The following is a 12,158-nucleotide window of genomic DNA, read 5'->3' as shown; positions in this document are numbered from 1 at the left end:
AGACTAGAACAAAGCCATACACTAGTGATTTAGGGTATATTTTGATCTGTTAGAAGAAACTGTACCTCAAAATTTTAAAGAGAGAACAACTTATATATATATGCCAAAAATAAGGGTAACTACTATGAAGGGATAAAATATGACTCTAAAAATGAAAAATAAAAAATGTTTTTTTTAAAAAGAAGGGATTGATAAGATGTTGGTTGAAAAAGGGAAAAACAGAAATTAAAAAAACAGTTAAAAAAATTAACTTTGAAAAACTAATGAATCATGGTAAAAAAAGCCATGAATTCTATGTGCAGTATTCCCCTAGCGCTGGAGTTCTCCCGTTCTCCTTGATCGGTAAACTTGGTCTTGGGTTGCTGGCTGTTCGTGCTGATCTTCTGGGGGAGGGGCCTGTTGCCGTGGTTCCCAAATGTCTTTGCTGGAGGCAGAAGTGCCCCGCCCCTTGTCGGTCCCAGCTAAGCAAGCTGCTCGGGTTTGATCTCAGGAGCTTTTGTTCCCTGCAAGCTTTCCCTACGGCTTTGGAGGACGACAGTGAAAATGGCGGCCTCCCAATCTCCGCCCCAGAGGAGGCAGGAACTCGGGGCTCCGCTCCTCAGTGCGCCCCCAGAGAAAAGCAGCCAGTCACTCCTGTGTTCCCGGTCTCCGGCCGCACTCCGTGCTCACCTGGCCTGTGATGGATCATTTCCATCTCTGGCACCCGACCCCGTGTGGAGTCTCCAAACCCAGCAGATCCCTGCGGTGCACTCCCGCGCTGCTCCTCCCCGGGGTCCCTGCTGGAGGAGCAGTGGCCTGACTGGGCCGCGGATCACAGTTTATGGCAACCCCGAGCTGAGAGCCCGCGCCTCGGCTCCGTCTCTGCAGTCGGCTTCCCTGCTCTGATACCTGGGAGCTCTGCTGCACTCAGGCACCCCTGGTCTTTCTTTGACCCCAAGGGTCCTGAGACCACACTGTCCCACAAGGGTTCCACCCCCCGCTTAGCCACTGCAGCGACGTCCCTCCGCAGAGCCAACTTCTAGAAGTTCCGATTTTGTGCTCCACGGCTCTATCACTTGCCAGAAGCGGCCGACGGAGGCCCCCTCCCCCACCGTCTATCCTCCCAAATATCGCCTCAGATTCACTTCTCCGCACGTCCTACCTCCAGAAAGTGGTCGCTTTTCTATTCAGAGAGTTGTTGCTACTCTCCTCTTCAATCTCCTGTTGAGCTCGTAGGTGTTCAGAATGGTTTGATCCCTATTCAGCTGAATTCCTGAGACCAGAGGAAATCCAGGTCTCCTACTCCTCCGCCATCTTGCTCCGCCCCCCAGACTCTGGTACTTATAAACTTTAAATTCTATTTTTTTTCATATCTCTAATGTTACAACCAAAAAATTAAAATAGCTGACATTCATATAGCATCATACAACTTATAAAAAGTGCTTTTACACATGGTGAGTTGATACTAATGACAACTGTGTGAATTAGGTATCATTACTTTTCTCCCCAATTTATAATATAAGAAAATTGAGGCACAGAGAAAGATTTTAATTCGCTGAGGTTACTAGCCCAAAGGATGCAACCAGGGGAGTGTTTAAGTAAGAAAAATGGGGCACCTGGGTGACTCAGTCGGTTAAGCAGCCAACTCTTGATTTTGGCACAGGTCATGATCTCAGGGTCCTGGCATTGAGCCCTGTGTCAGGCTCCATGCTCAGCAGGGAGTCTGCATGAGGATTCTCTCTCCCTCTGCCCCTCCCCTCACTCATACTCTCTCTCTCTCTCTCTCCCTCTCTAAAACAAATGAATCAATCTTCAAACTTATACTTTTCCCATCTCTGCTCCCCAGCTCAGTGCCAGGCTTAAAAATAACAGCCTGCATTCTTGGTACAGGTACAGGAAGGAGCAGAATGACTCATTCACAAAGAATTGTAATTCTTTGTTCTGACCCGGTTGGTGGCTCCCCAAAATACTGGTTCAGAAGGCTTGCTTCTATCTTGACTAACTTGGAACCTGACCAGTGCTAAAGTGGTATGATGGTGAAAACATTTACAGGCAAATATTTTAGTTATTGCTGCCTGATGCAGTGGGTATGACTTGGAGAAAACAACAGACTAACTAAAAAGCTTGAGAGGCAAAGCTGGAAACTGAGATTCTTCGGGGAATAAGGGCTTCGAAAAGCTCCAAATATTCCTGAGAATCTAGAAAGCCACATGCATGCCAAGGGTTGTGCATGTGTTCAAAAAAGACCTGAAAATAACTTAGGCTGTCAACTTAAGCTGGCTGCCCTTTGTGCTCTATCCAGGCAGGAAGTGAAGGCTCAGGCAGAGTCATAAACTGTCTGGTTGAATGTTGAAGATGCACCCAAAAAACATACAGAGACTTGGAGTTTTTTGGTACAAAATTTAAGAAAATCTCTGTGCAAACATTAGCTAACCACTAAGCTCATGGAGCAGAGATTTCAGTAGCCATACAAAACGATTCAAACTTTACAAAATTAGCTCAGCAGAAAAGTAATTAAACAAACAAACAACAGCTATAACAAGCAGCAACAAACCCTAGAAGAGGGGGAAGAATCTTATTTCCAAAGTTGCCACATTGTAATATTTAAAATGTCCATTCTTCAGGGCACCTGGGTGGCTCAGTAAGCATCTGACTTCAGCTCAGGTCATGATCCCAGGGTCCTGGGATCCAGCCCCGCATTGGGATCGCTGCTCAATGGGGAGCCTGCTTCTCCCTCTCCCTCTGCTGCTCCCCCTGCTTGTACTCTCTCGCTCTCTCTCTGTCAAATACATAAAATCTTACAAAATAAATAAATAAATAAAACGTCCATTCTTCAACAACAACAAAAAATATGAGACAGGCAAAAAAAGGTCAAGAAAATATGGCCCATACACAGGGAAAAAGTAGTTTCAATAGTTTCAAAAGAAACTCCTGAAGGAAACCTAGACATTAAAGTTACTAGAAAAAGCCTTCAAATAAGATATTTTAAAAATGTTCAAAGAACTAATGGAAACCATGTTTAAAGAACTAAAGGAAACCATGAGAATTAGATCTTACCAAATTAGGAATATCAAAAAAGAGACAAATTATAAAAAGGAATCAAATGGAAATTCTGGACTGAAAAGTCCAACAGATGAAAAATCCACTAGAAGGGCTCAATAGCAGATTTGAGGCAGAAAAAAAAAATCAGTAAATTTGAAGATAAATTGATTGAGATTATCCATCTGAAGAATAGGAAGAAAAAAGAATGAAGAAAAATGAACAAAACCTAAGGGGAATTGTAGGACAATAACCAACATGAAATGCACCAACATATACATAATTAAGAGTCACAGAAGAAGAGAAGAGAAAGGGACAGAGAATATTTGAAGTAATAATGGTTGAAAACTCTCTAAATTTGCTGAAAGTGTTGATCTACCTATTTAAAAAGCTCAACAAACTCCAAATAGGATAAACTGAAAGAGATCCACATCAAGATACATCATAATCAAATTGTCAAAAGACAAAGTATTATTTGAAAGCAGCAAGAGAAAAGCAACTCAGCATCCACAAGAGATTTTCAATAATAACAACTGATTCCCCAGCAGAAACCATGAAAGCCAGAAGACAATGGGATGACATATTCAAAGTGCTGAAAGAAAAAAAAGCTGTCAAGCAAATTCTATCTGGCAAAACAATCTTTAAAAAATAAAGAAAAGGCCTTCTAGATGCCACCATGCCAGGGCTACCTGTGCCACCCAGTCATGGTTAACCCCTCCATGCTCTTCAATATTGCTGTTGAGAAGTGAGCCCTTCAGCTATATTTCCTTTGAGCTGCTTGTGCACACAGTTCCAAAGACAGAAGAAAACATTCATGCTCTGAGCACTGGGGAGAAAAGATTAGGTTATAAAGGTTCCTGCTTTCACAGATTATTTTGGGATTTATGTGCCAGGGCAGTGATTTCCCATGCCATAATTACACTGTTGGCAAGTCTACAGGGAGAAATTTGATGATGAAAATTTCATCCTAAAGCATATAGGGCCTGGTGTTTTGTCCATGGCAAATGCTGGACCCAAAACAAATGGTTCCCAGTTTTTCAACTGCAGTGCCAAGCCTGAGGTGGTTGGATGGCAAGCATTTGGCCTTTGGCAAGGTGAAAGAGGGCATGAATACTGTGGAAGTCACAGAGCAATCTGGGTCCAAGAATGGCAAGACCAGCAAAGAGATCACCACTGCTGACTATAGGCAAATCTAATAAATTTGACTTACATTTTCTCTTAACCACCAGAATATTCCTTCTGTAGCTCAGAAGAGCACCCCCTTATCCTCATTTGCTTAAAACAGCTTATCATCTCTGTGCTCTTCTTGCTGCAGTTCTTTGGGTTCCATAGTTTCCTTATTCTCCTCTAAGTGCAGCTGAATTAGAATTAAGTTTATGATTATTAAATAAAAACTAAACAACCAAAAAAATGAAGAAATTAAGACATTCTAAGATAAATAAAAGCACTCCTAGCAGAACTTCCCTATAAGAAATGTTAAAGATAGTCCTTTAGGCTGAAATGAAGGGACACTAGACTAACTTGAATCCACATAAAATAACATTAGTAAAGATAACTACATAGGTAAATACAAAAAACAGCATTATGTATTTTTGGCAACTCCACCATTTTTCCTATCTAACTTAAAAGATAAGTGCATAAAGCAATAACTATAAATCTATGTTGATGGGCACATAATTTTTAAAGATGCAATTTGTGGCAATACAGCATAAAGTAGGAGATATGGGGGTCTATAAATAGAGTTTTTATATACTATTGAATTGAAGGTGAAACTAATTGGAACTAGATTGCGATATATTAAGATGTTACTTGTAATCCTCAGGGCAACCACTAAGGAGATAATTAAAAAATGTGTAGTAAAAGAAACAACTGTTTCTTTCAATAAAAATACATAGTGAAGTAATTAAAAGTGGTATACTAGAAAATACACAAATGAAGGCAGTAATGGAGGAATTGTGGAACAAAAATCATATAGCAAAAGATATAAGACATATAGCAAAAAAAAAAAGAATTGAAGGAAGAAACAGATAATTCTGCAACAGCTGGACATTTCAGCATTTCAATACCTCACTTTCAATAACAGAAGAACTAGGCAGAAGATCAGAGAGAAAACAGAAATCTTCATCTAGACATAACAGACATCTACAGAACACTAGCAACAGCAGAGTCCTTTCGCATTAAGTACACACAGAACATTTTTCAGGATAGACAATATGTCAGGCCACAAAATGAGTCTCAATTAATTTAAAAGTATCAAAATAATATTGGGGCACCCAACTCTTGATTTCAGCTGAGGTCATAATCTCAGTTGTGAGATCAAGCCTGACATCGGGCTCCCTGCTCAGTGGGGAGTCTGCTTGAGATTCTTTCCCGATGCCCCTCCCCCCTTCTCTGTAAAAATAAATCTTTAAGAAAAATTTAAGAAATCAAAATAATATAAAGTATACTGGCCACTCACAATGGAATTAAATGAGAAATCAGCAACAGAAGTGAATCTGGGAAATTCACAATGTGTGGAAATTAAAACATACTCCTAAATAACAAATGGGTCAAAGGAAAATTAAAAAGTACTTTGAGATGGGCAAAAATGAAACAAAACATACCAAAACTTATGGGACAGAGCAAAAGTAGTTCTCAGAGGAAAATTTATAGATGTAAACGTTTATATTAAAAAAGAACGAACTCAAGTCAATAATCTAAACTTCTACATTAACAAACTAAAGAAAAGGCCAACTAAACTCAAAACAAGCTTAACAAAATAAATAATAAAGATTAGAATTTTAATAAGGACTAAGAATAGGAAAACAAGAGAATCGATGAAACAAAAGTTGGCCTATCAAAAAATCAACAAAACTGACAACCCTTTACTCTAGACTGAATATTGACTGTGAAAAAAGAATGAAGATTCAAACTATAAATCCAGAACATAAGTGGGGACATTACTACCAATCTTACAGAAATAAAAATAATTATAAGAGAACACCATGAACAATTTGTACACCAACAAATTAGATAACCAAGATGAAATAGACAAAATCCTAGAAAAACACAAACTATCAACACTGGTTGAAGAAGAAACAGCAAATCTGAATAGAGTTATAAGTAAGAAGATTGAGTCTAGTATTCAAAAAAAATCCTACAAAGAAAAGTCCTCATCCAGACATTTTTGCTGGTGAATTCTGCAAATTTAAAGAATTAACACCAATTATTCTTAAACTTTTCTAAAAATAAAAGAGGGAGGAACACTTCCTAAGCTCATTCTATAAGGCCAGTATTTTCAATACCAAAGCCAGACAAGAAATAAAAACTACAGACCAATATCCTTTATGAATGTTGATGTAAAAATCCTCAACAAAATAAAAGCAACCTGTCTAGCAGCATATTAAAAGGCCTGTATACCTTGTCAAAGTAGGACTTATCCCAAGAATGCAGGGTTAGTTCAATATATGAAAACCAATCGGTGTAATACATCATATTAATAGAATTAAAAGAAAAAAAAAACAGTGATCATCTCAATAGATGAAGAAAAAGCTTTTGACACCGTTGAACACCTTTCCATCATAAAAGCACCCAACAAATTAAGAAGAGAATAGAGATTTCTTGAGGCCCAACCATATTATCGAAAATGGCAAGATTTTGAGGGCATAATGCCAAGTGAAATAGTCAGAGAAAGACAAATACTGTATGATTTCTCTTATATTTGGAATATATATATGGAATATATATGTGTGTATACACACACACACACACACACACACACACACACACACACATCCCAGCTTGTAGACACAGAGAACAGATTGGTGGTTTCCAAGGTGGGGAAATGGGGTACAGTGGGGAGAAATGGGTAAACTATTTTTTTCCAGTTTATACAAATTGAATTTTAAAAAGAAAAAAAAAGAATGAAATTTTCTCAAATCAATAAAGGTAATCTGTGAAAAACACAGATTTAACATCATACTTAATGGTGAAAGACTGAGATTTCCCCTTAAGATCAGAAACAAAACAAGGATCTCCACTCTTGTCTTCTTATTTAATATTTTACTGGAGTTCTAGCCAGGATAATTAAGCAAGAAAAGAGGTAAAAGGCAACGAGATTGGGAAGAAGGAAAATTATCTCCATTCACTGACAGCATGACCTTGTATGTAGAAATCCTAAAGAATTAACACAAATAAAATCAAACTATTAGTGTCAGTAAATGAGTTTGGCAAAACTGCAGAATACAAGATCAATATAGAAATATCAGTTGTGGTGGTGCCTGGGTGGCTCAGTTGTTAAGCATCTGCCTTTGGCTCAGGTCATGATCCCAGGATCCTGGGACTGAGCCCCGCATCGGGTTCCCTGCTCAGCGGGAAGCCTGCTTCTCCCTCTCCCACTCCCCCTGCTTGTGTTCCCTCTCTGTCAAATAAATAAAATCTTAAAAAAAAAAAAAGAAATATCAGGTTGTAGTTCCATATACAATTAGTGATCCAAAAATGAAATTAAAACAATTCCATTTGCCATAATATCAACAAGAATAATATTTAGGAATAAATGATTAATCCAGGAAGTATAAGACTTGTACACTAAAAACTATAAAACAGTGTTAAAAGACATGATAAATTATAGAAAACCTACATAAATGGAATGATAATCCATTTTCATGGACTACAAAGTGTAATATTATTAAGATGGCAATCCTCCCCAAATTGATTCACATATTTAATGCAATCCCTATCAAAATTCCAACTACTGTTTTTTTTTTCTTTCCAGATATGGGAAAACTGGCCCTAAAATTCATATGGAAATTAGGAAACCCCAAATAATCAAAGTTATTTGGAAAAAAAAGTTGAAAGACTCTCACTTTTCAATTTCAAATCTCAAAACAAAGCTACAGTAATCAAAACACTGTGTTACTGGCATAAGGACAGACCTATAGATCAATAGAACAGAAATAAGAGTCTAGAAAAATAATATACATCTGTGGTCAATTTTCAACAATAGTGCTAAGACCACTCACTGGAGAAAGAGTAGTCTTTTTCACCAAATGATGCTGAGATACTAGATAGCACATGCAAAAGAAGGAACTTGTATACTCCTACCTCATATCATATACTAAAAATAACTCAAAATGGAACAAAGACATAAATATAAGAACAAACTAAAATTCTTAGAACACAAAGGGTTCAAATTCTCATGATCTTAGATGTGACAAAGGATTCTTATATATGACAACAAAAGAAATACATAAACTATACTTCATAATTAAAAACCTTTGTGTATCAAAGGACACAATCAAGAAATTGAGACGACAACCCACAGAAGGGGAAAAATATTTTCTAATCATACATCTGATAAGGGACTTGAATCTAGAATACACAAAGAACTCCTACAACTTAACAGTAAAAAGACAACCCAATCAAAAACTGGCAAAGAATCTGAATAGACATTTCTCCAATGAAGATATACAAATGGCCAACAGGCACATGAAAAGATGCTCACCATCATTAGTTTTCAGGGAAATGCAAATCAAAACCACAATAAGATACCACTTTATACTAAGAGGATGGATAGAATAAAAATTTCTGATTATAACAAGTTTTGGTGAGGATATGGAAAAATCTGAATCCTCACACACTACTGGTGAAATGTAAAAATCAGTCAGCTGCTTTGGAAAATAGTCTGGTAGAGTTGCTTTATTACCCACGATATACCCAAGAGAAGTAGAAACATCTCTACACGTAAGTATAAATGTTCACGGCAGCATTACTCATGAGTGAAAGATCTAATCAACCCAAATGTCTATCAATAAATGGATAAAAAATATGTGGAAATCCATATAAGGGAATGTTATTTGGCCATAAAAAAGAAGTACTGATACATACTACAACTTGGAGGAACCATGAAAATATAATGCTGAATGAAATAAACCAGTCACAGAAGGCCACATATTATATGATTTAATTCATTAGAAGTCCAAAACAGGGAACTCTACAGAGACAGAAAGTTGATAAATTATTGCTTAGGACTGGTAGAAGGAAATGGTAGAGGTGTATTTTGGGGGACGATAGCCAAAGGGGAGAGTGTTTTTTTCAGGTGACGAGAATGTTCTCAATTTGATTGCATTGATGATGGCAAATATCTGGGAATATACTAAAAACCACTGAATTTTACACTTTAAATAAATGAACTGTATGATAGGAGGATTATATCAATAAAGTTTTTTAAAAAATGAATTTTTTTCTCACTTAAAGCAAACTTTTTTCCAAATTTAAGTGTTGATTCTACTTATTCTGAAGTCACTTTGCCTGTAATCAATAAAGGAATATAGCCGTTCATCACGATTATGATAGATCAATTAGTAATATTCCCACTTCACCGCTCTGCCATTTACTATTCCTTTCCCTGGATTAACTTTCTCCTCCTTTCTCCCTTCAAAATACTATCCATCCTTCACGATGTAGCTCAAACACCACTTCTTTTTTGAAGGTGTCCACAGTTCCCCACAATGGAGCACATTTCTTTCTCTTCTGCATGGTCCTGCCACATGGCCCATACAACTGGTCTAACACTTAATGCATATTCATGGTTCTTGTACACACTTCTCTCCCGCATTTGGTGGAAATTCCTTTAAGAGCAAAGCAAATTTCATGTATCTCTACATCCTCCACAAAGTTGAATGTTCTGAAACTCATGATCTTCCTCAAATTAAATTAAAGCAATAAAGATAATTCTTCTAAAATCTGTTCTTTTTCACCTCCATACAAACTATACTAAAGCAAAAATTCTTTGGAATGCAATGAATTTACACTAAACAACTTAAGAGTAAAAATTATTTTATTATCCAATCACTAGAGAATTCTTTATTAGAGATACTGGATTGCCCAAAAACTAGTTCATAGGGACTAAAATGTTGATTTCTATCTTTTGTGAGAACCATCTTAGAAACCATCTTAGACTTAAGTACTTAACAGAATATTAAATAATCTTCATGATTTCAAAAACTTCAACCAGAAACACATTATTTCAACAAAATGGAAAGACTTTCTTTGGTCCTCTGTTATGAACACCATTTCCAAAATATTTATGGTTGTAAGAGTGATACTCTGTGAGAATATAAAATTTTTGGTTCTAAATTACAAGCTACTTTGTGTTACACTTTGAGAAATAAAAACCTGGGTAGTAACAACATTTGCATCCTTAGTTTATTGTCATTACCTCTCGTTCTATGGTCTTCCTCCTCAGCAGCTTTTTGACACTTGGGAGCTGCTTCTTTAACAACATGGTAGCCTCGTTCATTCTTCTGACTTGCGTGATTAAGAAAGATGGAACCTGGAGAAGAAACACTGCTTGAATCAAAAGAAAAGCGTTGAATTAAACCTCCCAGTTAGACTCTGTCTCCAGTTATGGTAACTCCTTTAGGATGCTCAGTATCCTGGAACTAGGGACTATGGCACTTGTCCTTGTAGAGATTAGAGAAAATGATAAGGATTCCTGTTTAAAAGATAAAAGATGCTTAGGAGCAGCCATTAAAGAATGACAAAGATGCCACAAGCTACCTGGGATTATCTTCTCACATTTTTTCCCTGTGACTAATGGCATGGAGCCTTTATGTTTCCTGGGTGCTGGTGGATTTTGAGGGAAAACATCACAGTCATCACACTGTTACTCACCTTCCACAGAATTTTCTGGTATTTAAGCATTAGGCGGATGATGTGGGCTGCAGTGTTTGCTAACTGTAATTCTTCATAATCAGAATGTTTGCTTCGACTGAAGAAAAGGTTTGGTGCCATTATAGTAGAAATGTTCCATATACTCATTCGGTTTTTTGATTCGTTGGCAATCACTTTATTGAAGAATGTCATGAGGGCCTAACAAGAAACAGCACTGTGTCACACTACTGTAAATTATCAAAAGGCACCACTGATTGTTATCATTCATTTCTATACCCATTCATGGTGCCTCTGGAAAACTGTCAGAACTACAGAATGGTTAAATGTATAATGTTGCCCCTTTTATTCCTTAAAAGTATTAATGAGAAATGTGAATAGTTTACTTAATTCTCTGCTTCATAAAAGTACTTCCATTTTTTATTATATTGGAGATTCTATAAATATTAGTTTGCATTTTTTATTTTCTTTTATCAAAACAAGGTTGACAAATATTAAAATTATGTAATAAACTAGGAAGAGAAAACACTGCATTTCAAATAAACATGAAGTGCAGTTTTGTTGTGAAGGAAGAAAAGGAATCCTAAAAAACACCCTTATTTAAAGTATTACTATTGAAAACTAATATTTCCTTGGGAAAGGAAAACCCATTTAAAAAAAAAAACATGAGTATCTCATTCCTCAGTCCAAATGTAAACTCAATTGAAAAATTGAAAAATTTTACTTTCTCGGTGTCATTTTTCTATTGCTTTTCAGTTTTGGAATATTTAGCAGACCAAAGGGAAATGCTTACATGCAGCTGTTCTTGGCATTTAAAAAAGAGAGAGAGATTTGAGAAACCTTAAAGTTTGGCTAAGCCACCAAAGTACAGATGCTTATCAGAACCTTCTGAAATTCACCAAGTGGGCTGAAATCTTTAAAAAAAAAAAATAGTTTTTTAAGTTTAAATCCTGCTATAGTATTTTTAATGAGAAAATGGTTAACATATAATAATAGTCAACACTTATTTGAGGGCTTATTGTAAGCCAAGCATTCTTAATACTTCATATGTATCACTGACTTTATCATTATTACAAACCCTGTGAAGTAGGTACTATTATTAATACTGTTTGACAGGTGAGGAAACTAATGTAAAAGATTCAGGTAGCTTTGCCCAGTCAATTCATTAAGTGGCAAAGCCAGGATTTGAACTGAATAAACCTGATTCTCGAGCCAGAGCTCTTGATCTCTATATAGAGCACATCAGTTTCAATCCTAGATCCAGTCACAGTGTAGAATGGGGAAACTGTGTGTGTGTGTGTGTGTGTGTGTAACATCTCCACCAGTCCCATGATGTTTTTGAGGATCTTCTGTTAGAAAAGTATTGGATTACTCGTTTTTATTGCATTCTTGAGAGGAGAGATGACATTCTGAACCAAATATCTGATACCAGATGCATCCTTTTTTTTCTCTTTATATATAAAAGAACATTGTTTACAAAAACCCCCAAA

The 12,158-nt window shown here is 36.7% G+C and overlaps 1 protein-coding gene across 6 annotated transcripts in view; it reads right to left on the bottom strand.

Moving 5' to 3' along the window:
• ARHGAP28 (Rho GTPase activating protein 28) overlaps window positions 1-12,158 on the bottom strand; it is a 203,137-nt gene that overhangs the window by 27,007 nt on the left and 163,972 nt on the right. For all 6 annotated transcript variants that reach the window (XM_025886906.2, XM_073898512.1, XM_073898507.1 and 3 more), the window contains 2 exons: window positions 10,672-10,869; window positions 10,217-10,330 (listed from right to left, as the gene is read on the bottom strand). In XM_025886906.2, coding sequence (XP_025742691.1) covers window positions 10,217-10,330; window positions 10,672-10,869 — 312 coding nt within the window. The remainder of the gene's footprint in view (window positions 1-10,216; window positions 10,331-10,671; window positions 10,870-12,158) is intronic.

The sequence above is a fragment of the Callorhinus ursinus genome, unplaced genomic scaffold (genome assembly GCF_003265705.2).
Source record: "Callorhinus ursinus isolate GAN/ISIS: 27379988/994484 unplaced genomic scaffold, GSC_fseal_2.0 scaffold11, whole genome shotgun sequence".
NCBI lineage: Eukaryota > Metazoa > Chordata > Mammalia > Carnivora > Otariidae > Callorhinus > Callorhinus ursinus.
This window is presented reverse-complemented; position numbering and strand designations above follow the sequence as displayed.